The sequence below is a fragment of the Neolamprologus brichardi genome, chromosome 5, assembly GCF_056152115.1.
Source record: "Neolamprologus brichardi isolate AB-2024 chromosome 5, ASM5615211v1, whole genome shotgun sequence".
Lineage (NCBI taxonomy): Eukaryota > Metazoa > Chordata > Actinopteri > Cichliformes > Cichlidae > Neolamprologus > Neolamprologus brichardi.
In genome coordinates this window covers 9,712,372-9,730,884 of record NC_142108.1, presented here as the reverse complement: position 1 = coordinate 9,730,884, position 18,513 = coordinate 9,712,372, and the positions used below count along the sequence as shown (strand labels likewise).

The following is an 18,513-nucleotide window of genomic DNA, read 5'->3' as shown; positions in this document are numbered from 1 at the left end:
GCAGCATTTGATTTAGAAAAGTGCACACTAAAAATAGTTTACATTTTGAAAAGAGGTGCCATGTGTTTAGACAATAAAATCATGTGCAAAAAGTAGAAAAGTCCATCAACAGCACAGTAGGTAATTTAAAATGTCACCAGTGTAGCTAGTAGGTGGATGCACAGTTAGCATATATGATGAGGAAGTGATTGCGTGTGACTGTGGAGCTGTATTTTTTTTCCACCATTAACATCATCCTAATGGATTTTCACACAAGTCATCACAATTATCTTCTACCGATTGCAATACTTGTGGCTGATGTATAAATTAAGGTGTAGCTGACTTCTTCACTGACTTGAGTTTAGGGTAATTTCTTGTAATTGAAGCTATTTATTTTCAGTCGTGTGTTTTTTGTTTACTTTCACATGTGGGAAATAATTCATACACAGACTGAAGCTTTTTATTTGTTGTTATGATGATTGTGAACAGGTTCCATTTAGATTTTAATAGTGTTAAAGTTCTGTGTATAGTACAACATATCAAAAAAAAATAAAAATAAATATTAGATATCTCAACTTTGATGGTGCCGTGTGACTCTGTAATATCCAGTTATATTCTTTAACTTCTTTAGACTCTGGTAGTTTTCCCTGCAGGAGATGAAACAAACAGCTACTGGCTGGAAGAGTTTCCTTGCCTTCCCTGCAGAGACTCTGCTGGTAATGGGTGATTGCCTACTGAAGTATATGACATTACGTCCAAAACGGGCAAGGTGGGGAGGGAGGGAACAATAGATTGATGGAGTAGTGAGTGCAGGGGGTTGGGCATTTGTGATTAGCTTTGAGTTGATCCCTCTGGAGCAGATGGTGAATGGTGGCTTACCTAGATGCCTTGAATCCCAGGAGTTAACGGTAGCATGTGTCCATGTGCAAGGAGTAACACCGAAGTTGAGGAAGGAAGAAAGAAAGCCTCATGAGAAAAGACTGCAGGAGGACAGGTAAGGAACATTTTCTGTTAGTGACTGACTTTGTGTTCGGAAATGTCACTGTGAACAGAGAAGGGCTCCTTATCGAAGGAATTCCTGGTTAAGATTCACATACTGGTTAGTAGGTGATGATGATAACCTCATTTTCATCCATCTAGAAACTTGTATGGTATTTGTAAAACCTGTGGTGAATAGGGTGATTACTGTCACCTTATCTGTTCTGCCTTACACTGTTGGCCCTATCAAAGACTTTATTTAAACACAAAATATTATAATAGATATAATGTGCAAATGTCTTGAGTCACCCCTCATTTCTTTATATCTAACATGTGGAAACATAAATGGAAATACGGTTTAAAAGGCAAAAACAGTTTATACAATTCTAACCAGCTTGAAAGTTAATATTTGGTATGACCACCTTTATTCTTCAATACAGCCTGAATTCTCTTAGGCAAGTTTTCTTGTCATTTCTTTGAGTCATCCTCAGGAATAGTTCTCCAGGCCTCTAGAAGTGCAATCAAAGCTCTTTTTGGATGTTGTTAATGTTGAGGTCAAAGCTCTGGGGAAACCAATCCATGATTAATAGTGAGCCATTTTGTGTTTTTCTATCCAGGTATGCTTTTACTGCATTGGGGGGTATGTTTGGGATCATTCTCATAATGCTTTTCAAATGGCATTGCATGGTGGATCAAAATCTGATGGCACTTTTCGGCACTAATAATTCCATCAGTTTTGAGAAGAGCCCGAAAGCATGACAAAGCCTCCACCATGTAAGCTGTAGGCTTGTTGTACCTCTCACAGGTACAAATCTGTACATATTAATGATGATTTGAACCAAAAATTTACAATCGCCACTGATTTTGCTCGCAGTTCTTGTATAATTTGGCACACCTCAGCCTTTTCTCCCCATCCCTGGATTCTAAATTGCTTCTTGACACCCATCCTTCCACTGTTGAGGATTCAGTGAACAGTAAGCCAACTGAAGGCCAACTGACCAACTCTTGGGTTCTGTGTCAGGTGGATTTAGTGGATCTTATCTCTTAAGAACGTGACTTCCAAATATCGTTCATCTGCTCTAGATAGTTTTTAGGCCTTCCACTTTTCCTCCACTTGTTCAATTTGTATGTTAGTGTTAAGTGGCTTAGCTCTTAAAATAATTAGGTACAAGGACTGGTTTCAGTATAAGTAAAAAGCAAGCCACATCTTCAGAAAGCATGAAGAATTATTGCTAAAGACCACTTTAAATAAAAATTCCAAGAACGTCTGGCTTCGTGGAAGCAATAAATGAAGGGTGGCTCCAGACTTTTGTACAGCACTGAAGGAAGTCTGGTCTCTTATGAAGTCTTACATTAACCATCCTCCCTAGCCTGAGATCACAACTGGATGCCACATCATGTTGCAGAGCACAGCTGCCATTGCACTGCTGCTTTGCGTGCAGTCTCTGCATGGCTCCGCTCTCCCTGCCGTGTCGTCCTATGAGTTCACTGCCTATAGGATGCAACAGTACAACCTGGGACAGCATAAGTATGGTAAGTTCAGACACACCTATATATTATAATAAAAGAAAAATGACAAATCTGTAGCATAAAATTGCTTCTAAATTTAAAGTGTTGCTTGTTTTTTGTTTGACCTTAAATGTGCCATATGATGCATATTCAAGCTTTGGTGCTGAAAGGATATTTTGAAATCAATATGTTCCAGGAAGAGAGTTTGTCTGTGTTAAACTCAAATTATAGTTTAACCTGGGTGCGCATGAAACTACTACAAATTTGGTAACCAATTTTAGAGCATTTTATAGGAATATAGGAAAAACTGGATATTTATATAGAACCTATTCTGAGCATAAATTATGTTTCAAATTCTAAGGAAACCATTTTCAGTGTATTTTTTTTAAAATGTGCAGATTAGCTGGAAAGCCGAGGCAAGGTCTTCCAACAGGATTTTTTTTTTACCTAAAAATTACAGCTGACTGAGGGAACTAATATTTCTTGACCACTGAGAGCTTGTGGTCACTGCCACTGGAAACAGATTGGTTTGCTAAAGGCTTTTTTCTGTGTAAAAAAACAGGAAGAGGAAGCTGCGTTTAAAGTAGAGTTTCTATGTTGCCCAAGTTGGTATTTATGTATCATTTGCCTTCTCTTGTCTCGTTCGCCGAGGCTGTCGTGGAGCCATTGTTGTTGCGGAGGCACGCTCAGCAGAAGAGCCGTCGCTAACCCGCCGCTGTGTGATAATGAAGGTGGAAGACTTCACAACAGAAAAATACTCCGAGGCCCAGCGACAAAATGCAGCTGCCATCCTGATCCTGCTGCCCCAAAATATCTCCAGTATGCCTCACAATGCAGTAGAGGTAATAAATTATAATACTTAAAAGCATTCCTTCTGTTATAGACACATCACTCAATTACTAAGGAAATCAGAAGAAAACAGGATTGTAAGGAAGATATTAAGAAACTCTTAATCAAGATTACAATTGTTTCTCAACCCTTTGGTTTAAGTAAAGCATTTTGTCTCTCAGTCATTTATGGTGAGTGAAAGCGAGACCTTGCAGAAGGAGACCCTCATGCCAGTGTATGTGGCACCTGAGGATGAACAGCTGCTCTGCATGTATGAGGAGGTGAAACAGGCTGCAGCCACCCGGACATCATCCATTTTTGTCAGAGGTAAGTGATACAACAACGAGATACATGCAAATGCTTAATGGTGGTTGTTTGGACTAATGCACGGGGAAAACTAAAAAGAAAGTTACGGTATTACTCACGGTTCTGGTGCATTTCTTCTTTTGTTGACAGTCCTCCGCAGTATGGTCACGGCTACAGCTTTTCAGATTTTAGTGATCAACAATGCCCCAATTAAGGCCACCACTGACAATGCTATAATCACACTGGAGGTGAGTTTGGGACCCAATAATTCCCCATAGAGGAATAAAATTGATTAGATCATTCAATATCAGTTAAATAATTTTCAATCTGCTTGCAAATGCACTTTGATTCTGTGATATATGCCTGGGGATGATTATTTCAGGGAGTTCTTCTAGGAGCAGTAGAGGATGCACCCACTATAGTCATCGCAGCCCACTATGACTCTTTTGGGCTTGCCCCTGTGAGTCAAATCGTAAAACACCTCTGAAATTAGGTGTAAATTTTAGCAGATAGAGTATCAGACTGTGCTCGAACCGTATGTGTGTGTGTGCATTTTACAGTGGCTGTCTTATGGAGCAGACTCAAATGCCGGTGGTGTCACAATCCTAATTGAGTTGGCCCGTCTCTTCCAAAAACTCTACAGTAGTCCCAGAACCAGACCACAGTAAGTTCCAATTCATTGTAAGATTATAAAGCGAAGGCAAAGTCGATAAATGTCTCTACAAAGCAGATGAACACGCAGCAATTCCAATGAATTTTCCCGCTGTGCCTGTTGTTGAACAAGATAATATGCTGCTGGAAAAAGATACTGTATTCTGTATGGAGGAAGTATACACTGAAAAGTAAAACAGGAAAGGAAAATTAGGGCCTTGTTACTCACTACTCAGGGACCACACCTATCTTCAAACTTAGCTTTCATTGTAACCTCAGCTGGACTGTGAAAGCTTTTGTAATTGCATGGCTCTAATGATGTTGCTTTGAGTGACTGATAGTGATCGGAAAATACCCTTGAGGGAAACTAACAGCCAGTGCTGGTCAGTTATAGTTAATAAGTTAAGCTGTTGAATAATTTTGTTTTTTTTGTGTGTGTATGTGTGTGTTTTAGATTTAATTTAATGTTCTCCTTGACCGGAGGAGGAAAATACAATTTCTTTGGAACAAAGAGGTGGATTGAAGAGAATTTGGACCACGCTGGTGAGTTTTCAGCTTTGCCACTCACTGAACATGAGTGGGCTGTGTGCTGTATGTGCTAATGTGAATTAAAACACAAAATGTCAGGTTTTTAAAGCTAAATATTTTCCATCCAGAGTCCAGCCTTCTCCATGACAATGTGGCATTTGTCCTGTGCTTGGATACACTGGCCAACGGCGATGAGCTGTACATGCACGTCTCCCGCCCTCCTAAACCCGACACTCCAATGCAGTCTTTCATCCAACAACTGGAGGAGGTAACCAGCGGAGCTGTTTCTACACGTGCAAGAAAAGCAACCAGATCTTATCAGTCTTAGTAATTTGTGCAAATATCTTATTTAATTGCCCTCCAGGTGGTTTCCTCCAGATTTCCCTGGGTGAAGGTGGGTTTGGTTCATAAAAAGATCAATCTTGTGGAGTCTACTGTAGCCTGGGAGCATGAGCGCTACAGCCTACGCAGGATCCTGGGCTTCACTCTGTCTCATCTGGAAGATCCTAAATCTGAACTTCGTGGCTCTATGCTAGACACCATGCAAGTTTTGTTTATGGATATTATTATTAGTAGTATTTGAGCTACCTGAAGAGCATTGAGGTTGTTTGTCCCTATACACCACAGTGGAGTATTTTAAGTAAAAGAATTAATGTGTGAATAAAGTCAGCTTTTCAGCTTTTACAAAAGGTTTACACCGACAGACACTTATTTATATATCCAGTCCTTCAGTTTCAGAGGCTCAAAATTAATTAGGCAATACACTGACAAGCAGTCTCATAGCCAGCTGAGGACTGTTCCCTTGCTTTTCATGACTAATGAAGCAGATATAATATCTCAGTTTGACTCAAAGCGTTCAATTTGTTTTATAGTGTTTCACTGTAATTTTTAATATAAGACTCAGAGCGATATCAGTGGAGGTGAGGGAGGCCATCATTAGGTTGAAAAATTCAGAACTAACTATCATAGAGAGACTGCACAGTATATTCTTAAAAAGGTGTGGGTCTGTGGTTTGGTTAGACCAAAAAAGGCAGCTAAAGTACATGATCACAGAATTATTTCCATGGTTAAGACAACTTCACAATATCTAACCAAGTCAAGAACACTTTTGAGGAGCTAGATCATGGATCAATCTACAATCTAAAGAAGCCTTTGGGATGGAAGTACAGAGGGTGAAAACCATTGGTTATAATAAAGAAAAGGGAGGCCAGATTACTCTTTGTCAGAAAACATCTGAAACATCTGAGCCTACCCAGTTGTGGGGAAAGAAGTCTTTTGACAGATGAATCAAAGTCGAACTTGTCCCAGAATTATGGGAAGACAGAAGTGCAGAGATGGATAGAAACAGCTCGTGATCTGAAGCATCTGTTAAATATTGTGGAGTCAATGTTATAGCATAGGCACGTGTGGGAGACGTTGGGACTGGGTCACTATTGCTTATTGATGATGTGACTGCTTATGTAAGCAGCAGGATGAATTTGGAAGTGTACAGGGCTATATTTTCTACTTAGATTCAGCCAAATGCTGCAAAACTCATTGTTCACAGTTCAAAATGCAGATTTTTATCATATAAAACCCTCTGAATCAAAGTTGAAAGCCTGCACTTCAAACACGTCTTGATTGTTTGGTTTAAAATCCACCGTGGTGGTGTACATAAGCAAAATTACAAAACTGTGTTTTTGTCCAACAGATTGTTGAGTTAAGTGTATTTTCACAGGGCATTAAAAGATATTTACTCATGTGACTATCACATCTAGGTCAAAAGTGGATTTCCGGAAACTTAAGCGAAATGGCATCATCATAGCAGAAGCGCTGGCCCGCTACATGTACAATCTCTCTGACAAGGTGACTGAATGCATGAAAACACAGCATACTGTAAATATAATAAAGGCAGAAAGTATATTTTCATTACGTCAGCATTGCTTTAAAATAGCCATGTTAATGTGTCATTACTGTGTGTTTATTTTTCACAAGGGTTCACCAAAGGATGTGCAAGTTTTCAAGGGCCAGCTGGTAAGTTCCCAGTTATTTTGATTGGTATGTACAGAGAAGTGCTGACCTCTGGTGTTAGTTTAGAGACATGACACAGTGTTTGAGTCTTTCAGCAGCTTATTCCTCATAATCATCTGAAGGTTAGGGATGGATCACTGAGGTTATTTATTCAAACATGTTTTAATGTCATTTCTTAAAGATTTATATCTACATGTAACTGAAAAAGTCTAAACAGAGTCTATTTTTTAAATCATAAGAACCGATACATGCAGAGTAGAAGCTGAGTTTTGTGTGATTTCTTTTTTCCCTCTGCAAAACCCACATCCAAATCTGTAATTCAGGACATTCTGGACAGTCGTATCTCCAGTTTGATGTCTTTCCTGACATCAGTCCCTCGGGCTACTCAGCTGCTGGATAAGGAACCCAGTCATATCTTGCTGGTCAACTCACTGGAGCACGAATTCAAGCGCTATCTGCAGCAAGTCCACAGACACACCTTCCGACAGGACAAGAGGTAAAAAAAATACAGCTATCTGAGTAGAAAGCACATCTTTTCAATCCAATTGGTCATACCACGACAACAATAATAATGATCAACAACATTTCTTCCTGCAGGGATCCTGATATTACCTTCTTTGATCAAATGAGCCAACCAATAGTCATGTACAGGTAGATATCGGTATTATTATATCTGTTTTTAAATTTTAGAGTATATGTTAAATTTAATAAGCCATTAAAACTCTAATGTGCATTTTTTAATTCAGAGTGAAGCCTGCTGCCTTTGATCTGTTCCTGGGAGGCTGCATTGCTGCTTACCTGGGTATTGTTTACTACGCAATCCAGGTGTGTTAATGCACTGTTTGACGTCCATATTATATTATCTAATCATACTGTATTTCATATTTCCATGTAACTGCACTGTTTACAAGGAACTGTAGACAGTGCAGCTACAGCACTGTTTATTCGTCATTCTGCGTAGTCTAAAAGCACTACCAGGTTAAAATAACCTATTCTTTCTCTTTTAACAGAATTTCGGTTTTCTCTACACAAAACTAAAAGCAGCAGTTAAAACTAAGCACCACTGAATCCACTACGACTACGACCACCGACTCCATGACAAGCGCTTTGAAGTCAGCTCTGCACATGTTGGACATTTGCCGGGTGTGCAGCAGGAAGCCTCTTTGCATGATCATATGGATCTCATATAAAATGGGAATTTACTTTGAAGTGTAAATTTTTTGTTTGTTTGTTTGTTTGTTTGTTTTTTTTAAAAAAAAGATGTTTGTACCTTTCATTACACTTGAAGTCACTTAACTGTGAAAATTACTTACATTAACAGGCTCCGAATGTGCCGTTTGAAACAAAATGAAACGAAATAAAGAAGTTGTTTCAAGCTGTATGAAAACTGTATCAAAGCTGGGAACGCACAGCCCTGGATCTGATTTGAGCTCCTGTGAAGGACACTCCTGCCAGATCATTACTATGATTCCCCATATCCTCTGCTCTGCATCTGTTCGCGTGGATTTGACTGGGCTTAACATGGCTGTCAAACGAGGCCCCAACCACTTCACTAGATGAACAGCCAGTTCCTGTCACAGATAAGTCAGTGAGAGCGCTGGAGACACAAAGGCACCCTACAGCGCTTGGTAAATTATTAATGCTTATGTGGCAAGCTGACAGTGAACAGAGGTGACACTGGGTGGTGGTGGTGGTGGTGAAGATTTTTAGAAGCCCCATTTCTCTGCTGTTTCACTCCTTTTCTGCTGATCTGATAGCGCTGAGTTTATTTTAACTACGAGGCAGCTGAACGGCCAGAAGTGTTGGAGATCAGTGGTGGCTTATTTGTGAAGGCCCCTGGGAGGGAAATAGGTCATGGGCTGTGACCCCAGGTATGTGTGTCTCTGCAGGGGGCTTGCAGCTAAGGAGGATTAGTGGCCGAGTGCTCAGGTAGCACAAAGAGTTTTTCTGCTTCAGCAAGGATGCCCTTAATCTGCTTTCCTTCCAACAGAGTACATTAATCAGAATAGCTCCAGGTTAAACAAAAGGTTTTATCAATTTGGAGGCTGACAGGGTTTCATGCAGGATTTATAACTACTGATGCAAGAGAAATGTCATGTTGTTATATAAATATAGAATAAATAATATAAAAATATGACAGTGAAGTAGGTGGTAATCACACTCGAGGAACAATAAACCCCCATAAATATTAGACAATATTTCCAAACAAACAAACAAACAAACAAACAAACAAACACACAGACAAAGGTAATACAAAGAGGAGGTACACTGTTTTCGGGGAAGGGGTGGAGTTAGCAGGTGTCAGGGGGAGGTGAGTGATGCTGCATGCTCCATTCAGGCAGACTGATCTGGATGTAAGCAGTGGAAAAGTAAGTAAGGCAGTCAGTGAAGATGGTTCCCCAACTATACATCACAGTGTACAATGAACAGTTCAGATCTCCAGGCACAGTGAAAAGAGCACAACTTCGACCGACCTCTGCCCACCGTAGGAACAACCCTCAGCCCCGGGCGGTAAGACACACAGCTTTCAATACTGCCTACGTGATCTGAGTGAATGAAAGGCCAGGGTGGTTTGGAATTTCTTTATTCTTTTTTTTCAAATTTGTCTCCAAAATTAGAAGTTATACTATATCACCCTAGGTGATTCAGAAAATATGAAAAATATAGCTCATTTCAGGCAGACAGGATAATCTGAGGCAATTATACGTACTGCTCTATTTTGTTTGGCTATATTAAAAAAGTGTCCTACTAATTGACTGGTTGGGCACATTTTTCTGTGAATCATAACAGCTGTATCCTATCTATTATGCAGGAATTTCTCCATGCTTATTTATTCATCCAAGGATGAATAGAGTTAAGAAAATTTACATGTATGTGTCCCATTTGTTCTTTGCCTCCCAAGGACTTTCTGTTTCCCAGGAGCCTTCAGTCAAACAATAGGTCAACCCATGCACTTCTTCATCCCTTGCCCCCTGTGGACTTCGGCCGCCCTCTTTTCCCCCCTGTCAGACATTTTTCATTTCACGGTCCTGTTACAACTTGTTCTGACAGCTATCTAAATACAACCGACAAAACACAACACATGCCCCCTGTCAACCCATCAACAGTACAAGCCATGCCCTCTGCTGATAAACTGCAGAAACTACAACTGACCGAACCTTCCCCGAGCACTGACATCCACCTCAGCACTGCTTTGAAGAGCCCACAAAGGTAAATATATTCTGTATATTCCATCAACAGACCAGAGATAAATACTCAGTGATTTAGAGTGATTATCTTTACAGCAGACTGGGTTATCAAAAGCATGTCCATCCACATTCAACACAGCAGCTCAGGTAGGCAAATAACCTTTGGCCTATTCTTATGGTCTCAGGGCTGATGAACATTATTGATTGATAACCTAGTAATTCTATTAAAAAACAGTTTTTTTCTTCTTTCGAACAGGCGAAATACAGCTGCTCCACTTCAAACAAGAGCCCAAACTCCTGCAGCTCCTTGCAGCTTTGTACAGACAAAATACCAGAGGTGCTGTTCTAACAGCAGCCGGGATAACAGGTGATTGTTTAGTCGAATGTGATATATTGAAATATATCCCCCTTTTTGTTTTGGTGCATTTAATAATAGCTGCTGATAATCTTTTTTCTCTCTTTTGGTTCCTCAGCAGTGGTTGCTACAGCTGTTTCCATGTGGTGAAGCCCTACCAAGCTGGACACTACATCATACACCCAGAGTTTGTGTCTGAAAGCCTTTATTAGGATTATTAGAGCTCTGGTTTCCAAGATGGTGACCCAAAGAGGTCCACGGAGAGCCTGAGGCTACTCTGCAGCAATTGTTAACTTTTCCTTAATTCTCTGTTAATTAACCCAGTGAGACAAGGTGTAAGAGTGAATCATGTAGAGTGTACAAGCACAGCTGTTATCTCATTGTGTAATGCAAGGAAACTTTTGCAGTTAAGTGCTCAATCAGTACCAAAGATCTTCTCATGGGATGATTTTGACGATCAAATGAGCCTCTGAGGCTCTAATGTGCTGTACGTGAGTTTTTGAAATTTTAATCTTCTGAGGAAAACGTGTGTCAATCTTTAAAAGGAAATCAGTACAATGATACAGTATGATGCCGTCTTCAACTACCAGAGCAAATGCAGTGAAAGAGTGTCACTGTCGATACAAATAAAGGAAGCATTACCCTCACTTTGTTAAGGATCAACTCCTCCCTTCTGTATACACTGAACTTTTTTGGTGACTTTAAGGTTCATCGGGTTCTTTGTGAAGTATTGCGTAATTTGCATGCAACACTGTCACATGCGCAGCAGAATGAGAAAACACAGAGCGCTGCTTTTCTGCTGAACTACATTTCCCAGGCGTTTATGGACGTGTGCAGGGCGGAGACCCAGCAGCACGCTTTGATTCCTTTCACGGGCTGTTTGTGTGAACAGAAGCAAACAAGTTGTACTTTGAGTCGACGGGGGGACTGCTGCTGATCGGTAGGCAAAAAAACCCAAAAATAAACTATAAATGTAATTTAAAATCTAACAAACCGAAGAGAAAAGGGCAACAAGTGTGAGCGAAAATTATAGTGCACATGGATTACGTGTTATTTTTCTTCTTTCTCGCACCACCCACTAAGGCGCAAAACCAACGACTGCTCTCTATACATCGACAGACTCAGACATGCTTAGAAATGCGCTGTTGTTGTCTGTAGTGCACGATTTATGCAGTTAACAAGAGACAGATATATAAGCAAAAACTCCACAGCACACAACAGTCAATTTTGCACACACGCACGAGCTTAGATTTAGACTGATGGAGGGTTTCTTTCTCACATGGCTGCTCTGATTTTATCAGCACTTCACTGTTTGTTTTTCCTCCATGTGATGGTAGATAGTGAATCAGCTGAAATGGTGCATATGAGCCCTCTTGATAATACCTTAAACAAAAAAAATGCAGTGTAAAGCTTTTAGAAGAAGAACATGCTGTACTTGAAAACTTTGAGTTTGTTTGTGAGAAGCCGTTGAAACTGGAGCAGAAAGGATTGGCCACATCATTTTTTTAATTTTAGCTTCATAAAACTAAGCAAAAATCATTTGGTCTACACATACGTGCATATTTGTAAGAAATGGAAAGATGTCACTGTGGCCTCTTGCACAGTTTTCCAGGATTGTGTGGATGAAACAATTAGGTACTTCTTGGTGGAAAAAACCCTATTAATTGTTGAACAAAGTGTTGGTTTCAGCCTGATATGATCAATATCAAATCACAAACTGTCATAGGTTAATTTCTTAAACTCACCCTTGTAGTTTTCCATTACAATAAAGAAGAAATAACTCTTACAAATGGTAAATCATCTTCTGACTTTCTTGGTAAATTTCCTAACTGGGTCCAGCAGCTTGATTGAATCTCAGAGCTACCAGCAGTTAGTTCTCTGTTAATTAATGATAGGCTTATGTTATCACTACTGCTGTTGGGGGAAATCTATACCAGGGCTGGTTGAACACAGAATCAGTCAATTAGATTGCTAATTAATAGCCAGCATTTGTTTATTATCGACCCCTGCTGCCAGGGCAGAGCATGAGCATCAAGTGTAGTTAGGACTAGTGAGCATGTAGCTGAGTTGGAGAGGACTGAACTCCGCTAGATCGGCTGTGCATTCTTATCAGATCTCCTCTGATTAGTTAAAGCCACAATAACTAACATCAGCCATTAATTAGTTTACCCATAAGAGTTTCTGCCTTCCCTTCGCTGGGAGGTGCACTACAAATGGATCTCTGTCTGTTTTCTTTTTCTTAGACTTGTTTACTCTGCTGTCAAACTTGCACCGAATGATGTGTGGGTTACTTGGAGTTTTGGCTTGTTGGGCTTGATAGAACACAATGTTTAGTATTCTTTACTTTCCTTCCTGACATTGGCAGAGGTTTAAGGCCCAAATCCCCTTTTCTGCTTCTGCGCCTCCTTACATACAAATGAGTATTCTTTCAATTGAACTCATAGGTTAGAATTACTGCTGGGAACATCTACTTATTTTTTTTATGGGTAATTGGCAGTAGATTTGTTTGGTTAAATCTCAAACACATCTTTAAAGTTTACATTCTGACAGCCTAATACCTTTAAGTGCTGTGAAATCACTTTGTTCAGCAATGCAGAGCATGTAAGACAACGCAGGAAATGTAGTGGAGGCTTTGAACTGACAGGGAAACAAGAAGGACTGAGAGCACCGATGGGGCTGGGGTTGTTTTCCTGGAGGTCCTTTGATAGTTTCATTGGTATATTCTGACTGTTTGTTACTGAAAGAAACATGGATGCACTAAAACTCCTGCACATTTTTCTTATAAAGAATCAAAATAGTAATTGAAGTTTGATTTCCTCAAAATACTGTGTTAATATGAAATCTACAAATTGCATCGTCACCAATTTTTAATTTTTTTTAAAGACTGGTATATCGTTGTCATGGCAGGAAGAAAAACAGATGTGACAACCTTCCAAGTGTCAAGCAGAAGAGGTTTCCTGTAAAACATATTGATGATCTGTGGAAAAGCTACTTTGAGATTTGCACATTGAACAGCACAAACATGTACCAAGTGGTGCCAGGTGGAGCAGGGGGCACAGTTACAGATGTTATCCCCAAGCAGAAACTCAGCAAGGACACTCGACCCTTAGTTGGAGCTGGGGTAATCGGGCTAGTGCTGGTGATTGCAGCTGTGACTGCGTGGTGTTACTACATACGCTCTTTACGCAAAGCGGAACTGCTTAAGACTGAGCTGCTGGATCTGAATAAAGATGGCTACATCATCCGAAACCAGGGGGGGTCTATCGTTTTCAGAATGGATTTCAGGTTGGTATTTCAATTTATTTTTTTGCTATTTAAGTTTCCATATGCAGAAAAAATGAGACCTTTAGATCCTTTATTTTAAATATGTGCTGAACTTTTTGTCATTTAACAGAAATGTGAGATTTGTGTAAAGAGATAATGCATATAATTACTTTTGAATCTTGACAGGTCAGGAACCCTTGATTTAGATTCCTGCTCTAAAGAAGGTGAGATTCTGAGCTGCGTCCGCACCACAGATAGAAAACTGATTTTTTTCATTGAGACAGTACGGCCCAAGGATACTGTCCAATGCTACCGTGTGCGCTGGGAGGAAGTGGTTCCTGACATTCCCGTAGAGCATGCAATGACATACAAGTTTGCACACTGGTATGGAGGTGCAGTGTCAGCAGTTCAACACTGGCCTATTTCTATTTCTGGCCAACAAGCTCCAAAACCATTTGTTACTAGTGACATCTACTCGAATCGTGATGAGTTCGGTGGAATTTTAGAGAGTTACTGGATTTCATCTAATGCCACTGCCATCAAGATCAATAACTCTGTGCCCTTCCATTTGGGTTGGAATGACACAGAGAAGACCATGTACTTCCAAGCACGGTATAATGATAGTTCCTTTAAGCCAAACCCAGGGGAAATGCCATGTGCGGAACTTAGCTACAGAGTTTGTGTGGGATCGGATGTAACATCCATACACAAGTACATGGTCCGCAGATACTTCAACAAGCCAAACAAAGTGCCTGCCGAAGTTATGTTTCGCCATCCTAGTTGGTCAACATGGGCATTACATAAAACTGACATTGACCAAGAAAAGCTTTTGACATATGCTGCGAACATTCGGAAGTATAACTTCAATTGTAGCCAAATGGAACTAGATGATGGCTATTCCCGCCACTATGGGGACTTTGAGTTTGACCCAGTTAAGTTCCCCAATGCCTCCGCTATGTTTCATAAACTGAAGTCAGATGATTTTATGGTGTCTCTCTGGATACACCCTTTTGTTAATCATGATTCAGAAAACTTCCATACCTGTGTAGAGAGGGGATTGTTTGTCCGAGAGCCTACAGGTCAACTGTCAGCCTTAGTGCGTTGGTGGAATGGCATTGGTGGCATCTTGGATTTCACAAACCCTGAAACCCGTGATTGGTTTGCCTCCCAGTTACGTTCACTGCGATCCAGGTATGGGGTGTCCTCTTTTAAATTTGAGGCAGGAGAGGCTAACTACTTACCATGGAAATTTAAGACTTTGGAATCCATTCGGGACCCGAGTATTTTCACAAGACGTTACACAGAAATGGCAAGCCTGTACAATGACAGAGCTGAGGCGCGCAGTGGTTACCAGTCCCAGAACATATCCTGCTTTTTCAGACCAATTGACAGAGACTCAGTTTGGGGCTATGAGTTGGGTCTCAAATCTGTTATTCCTGCAGTGCTCACCATTAGCATTCTGGGCTACCAGTTCATTTTACCAGATATGATTGGAGGGAATGCGCATGTGAACCGCACATATGGAAATCGTGGATTACCTGACCGAGAACTTTATATCCGCTGGTTGGAGCTATCAGCCTTCATGCCCTCTATGCAGTTTTCTATTCCACCGTGGGAGTACGGCGATGATGTAGTTGAAATTGCTCGGAAATACACCGCCCTCCATGAAAGTCTTGTGGCACCAAGGGTCCTGGAGCTGGCCAGCGAGGTGCTGAGCACTGGGGACCCAATCATACGACCAGTGTGGTGGATTGCCACAGGTGATGAGACAGCCTATAAAATTGACTCCCAGTTCCTGATTGGGGATGACCTCATGGTAGCCCCAGTTTTAGAGCCTGGAAAGCAAGAGAGAGACATCTACCTCCCAGCTGGCCATTGGAGAAGCTACAAGGGGGAGAGATTTGATATCAAGGAACCATTGCACCTCACAGACTATCCTGTAGACCTGGATGAAATTGCCTATTTTCTTTGGGTGTAGCAGCAGGTAAATAACAGTCTTGATTATTTTATGCTCCGATTTGCTTGTGGGACAAGCTTCACAAGTCCTTTTGGGTGGGTGGATGGATGTTATATGGACAGATTTGTGGGGGAAAAATGTTGTTGTTTTTTTTTTCATTTTATAGAAATTAAAATTTTAACAGCACATTACTTTACAAATGTGAACATTGTCACTCAAAAACATTTAAAACTTCATCATCGCTGATTTTTTTTCTCCCCAATTTGATTTAAACTAATAATTACAACATTGTCTTTAGTATTTTATGGTATAATGAATCATAGCTTAGTGTCATTTAAACTGAAATCATATAACTTCTGGTGTCTGGCAGAATTAATCTTGATAAATGGTAAAATGTGATAGACACTGATCTTTTATGTTTGTATGCATGCAATATTAGCCAACAATGGCCACCATAAGCTAATTGTCTTACCAGATCTAGCAAGACTAATGTGCCAAACCACTTATTATTTTACAGTAATGAAGGTATGTTTTAAAACTCATTAGTTAAGCATATTTTTATGTGTGTCTGTAAGATTTTTAAAACTATCTGTGTTGCTTTAAGCCACATACTTGAGACATTTGTTAAAAAGAGGATTTACTAACTGTGAAAGAAGTTAAGCTTAATTGCCAGTGAATGCTATAAAGTTGTTATAGATTTGAGCCTCGCAGCACTTTGAATTTCAGCTTAAGCCAAACAGACTGTGGTGGGAGGATGACTGAAGGGGTGTCGTTATTGGATACTTCTCAGGAAGTTATCTTTAATGCTTCATTCATTAGAATCAGTGCTTGAGGTTTAATCATTACAAAGTGCACAGCTCTCACTAATGCAACACCGAGTCATGTAACTACTCTTAGACAAGAAGGAGACTCCTTTTATTAAGCTTTGAATGTTGTCCTTTCTGACTCAGGTAATGGTTTTCTCAGGCCGTTTGAAGTATCTCGCAGTTCTTTTAATGATCTTGGCTAAGCTTGTATGCAGCTAAAAAGGCAGTAATACTTTCATGTCTTATGCAGTGTTTGCCACGTCCAAAATAATAAGCAGTTCTGTAGCATTTTTTTGGTATAATTTAAAAAAATTTAAATGATAGGTGTTGTAAATTTAGTATAATTTAATAATCACTTGTAATGCTACAATGATTTTATTTGTGTGATTAATTTAACGGCAGTGATGTGCCCTTTATTAATAACTATTTGCAAAGTGATTATTAGATTTTTTAAAATGCATTTATTACAGCCCTATTTTAAAAGAAATGTCAATACAGAGTAAAGAGAATAAAAGAAGAGACTGTTACTATTTGCTAATTACTTCAGGCCCATATTTAATTGGAGGTGGTAGAATGACACTTCATTAAACTAACTGGACCAAAAACATTGTTATTGTATCAGTTAATGCACATTATCTCTGCTATTCAAAGAAGAAGAAAAAATATTAAGCAAGATCCACACACATCACTACTTTTTTTTCATTTAAAATGAATGAAGACAAGTGAAAAACTGTCCTGTGTTCTTGCCAGTCAAAATTGTACTCATTTGCCTATTAGCAGGGCACAGTTTAAACGACATTTTACTCAATGCACACAGTTTTCTGGGCAATGTATGGCTTTTATTTTTATTTTATTAATATTATTTTAAGGGAAGGCCTTGGCTATTTCAGTAAGATCATGGAGAGTCCTGGTGCTAAACTGGCCTGCCTATACTGGAGACCAAGGTTTTGAGCAGCTGAAATGTCAGGGGAAAACAAAGAGAAAACATTTTGCTTTTAATTTGCATCATCATTTGGTCTTATGAGTTCAAGAAATTGGCTTGATAAAAGAAGTTGCTTAAAACTATTGCTCAACTGTTAATTAAAAAAAAAAAAAGTATACAACTCACAAGGCGCAATTTTATATAAATGCATCTTGCAGTAATATAAATATTACACAACATCTGAACTTTTCTGGAAATGGGAATGTATTGATTGTGAGGTAATATTTGTGATGCGTAAATGGGTTGAAGTGTAACGTTAATGTTGCAGAACATGATGTCTTTGCTCCTCAGGCTTTTCTATAATTTTTTTCACTATGTAGCTACAAATGTCCATTTATTTATTTTTTTCCCTCCACCACAGTTATAGATCAAAGTACAGTATGTAATATCATGTATGCTATTATCAAGAGGTGCAACAGATATTGATCTTCTCATCCAACTAGAATACGTTAAGTAACATATTCCTCTGACTGGCATATCAAAGGCTATCCAAGAACCCAACCTTGTTATTGGTTTTGTCTGTTTCATTGTCATTTGTTTTAAATTTTGACATAAATTCAAAATCCTTTTAAAATTGAATAAATGGATAAATCAACTTTAATGATGTCCCTTTTTGACTTCGTGTGGATTAATTTAAATATTCTCATGGTTTCTGTTTTTGACCTATTATGGGTTCATGCTGAACTTTTGCCTTTTGAAATGTAGCTTCTATGTTGACATCCACTGAATTTTGTTTTTGCCTTTTGACATCACAGCTGTTCTACCTATTTATAGCTGTTCTCACTTAGCATCTGGGCCAAGCCAATCTCTAAGGCTATTTCTGTCTAAGACCATCTTGCCACATAACAAGACTGAAAGCTGAATCTTTGACTGAAGGTTTTTTCTTCCCCAATGTGAAAGGGCAGCATATCTAATGCCAGTTTGTATGAATGTACAGCACTGTGTAAAAGTCTTGAGCCATCCCTCATTTATATTTTGCTTCCAAGGAGTCGGACTTGGTTTCAGTCCTGTCCTTGTGACTGTTTTTCACTGGAATATATTTTTGTTTGTTAAGCCAGTTGATTCTTATAATTCTGACTTATAATCATTCAAGCACAAAAAAAGCACATAACTCAAGGGATGCACCAGTGTTCACTACACAGACAACTTGGCATGAACCGAAAAACAAAACC

The 18,513-nt window shown here is 39.5% G+C and overlaps 3 protein-coding genes across 5 annotated transcripts; all 3 read left to right on the top strand.

Moving 5' to 3' along the window:
• Positions 1-867: 867 nt before the first annotated feature.
• Positions 868-8,137, top strand: zgc:109965 (Nicalin-1-like). Its single transcript, XM_087841284.1, has 16 exons — positions 868-973; positions 2,328-2,490; positions 3,118-3,308; positions 3,477-3,621; positions 3,751-3,848; positions 3,983-4,060; positions 4,161-4,264; positions 4,706-4,794; positions 4,908-5,047; positions 5,144-5,322; positions 6,537-6,624; positions 6,754-6,792; positions 7,113-7,285; positions 7,387-7,440; positions 7,536-7,614; positions 7,800-8,137. Exons 2-16 carry the CDS (start codon positions 2,355-2,357, stop codon positions 7,854-7,856), a joined length of 1,650 nt encoding a protein of 549 aa, XP_087697410.1. The 5' UTR covers positions 868-973; positions 2,328-2,354; the 3' UTR covers positions 7,857-8,137.
• A 1,001-nt stretch (positions 8,138-9,138) lies between these two features.
• LOC118453730 (uncharacterized) lies at positions 9,139-10,999 on the top strand. Of its 2 annotated transcripts, none has more exons than XM_035904899.2 (5): positions 9,139-9,300; positions 9,692-9,999; positions 10,077-10,124; positions 10,234-10,344; positions 10,454-10,999. In XM_035904899.2, the coding sequence occupies exons 1-5, from the start codon at positions 9,181-9,183 to the stop codon at positions 10,542-10,544; spliced, it is 678 nt and encodes a 225-aa protein (XP_035760792.1). In that variant the 5' UTR covers positions 9,139-9,180; the 3' UTR covers positions 10,545-10,999. The 2 variants fall into 2 exon arrangements, with proteins under 2 accessions (XP_035760792.1, XP_035760791.1); XM_035904898.2 differs by having other exon boundaries at positions 10,074-10,124.
• Positions 11,000-11,146: 147 nt separating this feature from the next.
• On the top strand, positions 11,147-17,942 carry myorg (myogenesis regulating glycosidase). Of its 2 annotated transcripts, none has more exons than XM_006784545.3 (3): positions 11,147-11,272; positions 13,240-13,617; positions 13,783-17,942. In XM_006784545.3, the coding sequence occupies exons 2-3, from the start codon at positions 13,355-13,357 to the stop codon at positions 15,572-15,574; spliced, it is 2,055 nt and encodes a 684-aa protein (XP_006784608.1). In that variant the 5' UTR covers positions 11,147-11,272; positions 13,240-13,354; the 3' UTR covers positions 15,575-17,942. The 2 variants fall into 2 exon arrangements, with proteins under 2 accessions (XP_006784608.1, XP_006784609.1); XM_006784546.3 differs by having other exon boundaries at positions 11,204-11,272; positions 13,216-13,617.
• The last annotated feature ends 571 nt before the right edge of the window (positions 17,943-18,513 follow it).

Bases quoted from the DNA above. Each gene is read 5' to 3' on its own strand.
- zgc:109965 (XM_087841284.1), top strand. From the start codon at position 2,355: ATGTTGCAGAGCACAGCTGCCATTGCACTGCTGCTTTGCGTGCAGTCT. The intron at 4,061-4,160 runs GTGAGTCAAATC...TGCATTTTACAG, and splicing joins ACTCTTTTGGGCTTGCCCCT to TGGCTGTCTTATGGAGCAGA. The intron at 7,615-7,799 runs GTGTGTTAATGC...CTCTTTTAACAG, and splicing joins TTGTTTACTACGCAATCCAG to AATTTCGGTTTTCTCTACAC.
- myorg (XM_006784545.3), top strand. From the start codon at position 13,355: ATGTACCAAGTGGTGCCAGGTGGAGCAGGGGGCACAGTTACAGATGTT. The intron at 13,618-13,782 runs GTTGGTATTTCA...GAATCTTGACAG, and splicing joins GTTTTCAGAATGGATTTCAG to GTCAGGAACCCTTGATTTAG.
- LOC118453730 (XM_035904898.2), top strand. From the start codon at position 9,181: ATGGTTCCCCAACTATACATCACAGTGTACAATGAACAGTTCAGATCT. The intron at 10,000-10,073 runs GTAAATATATTC...TTATCTTTACAG, and splicing joins GCTTTGAAGAGCCCACAAAG to CAGACTGGGTTATCAAAAGC. The intron at 10,345-10,453 runs GTGATTGTTTAG...GTTCCTCAGCAG, and splicing joins AACAGCAGCCGGGATAACAG to TGGTTGCTACAGCTGTTTCC.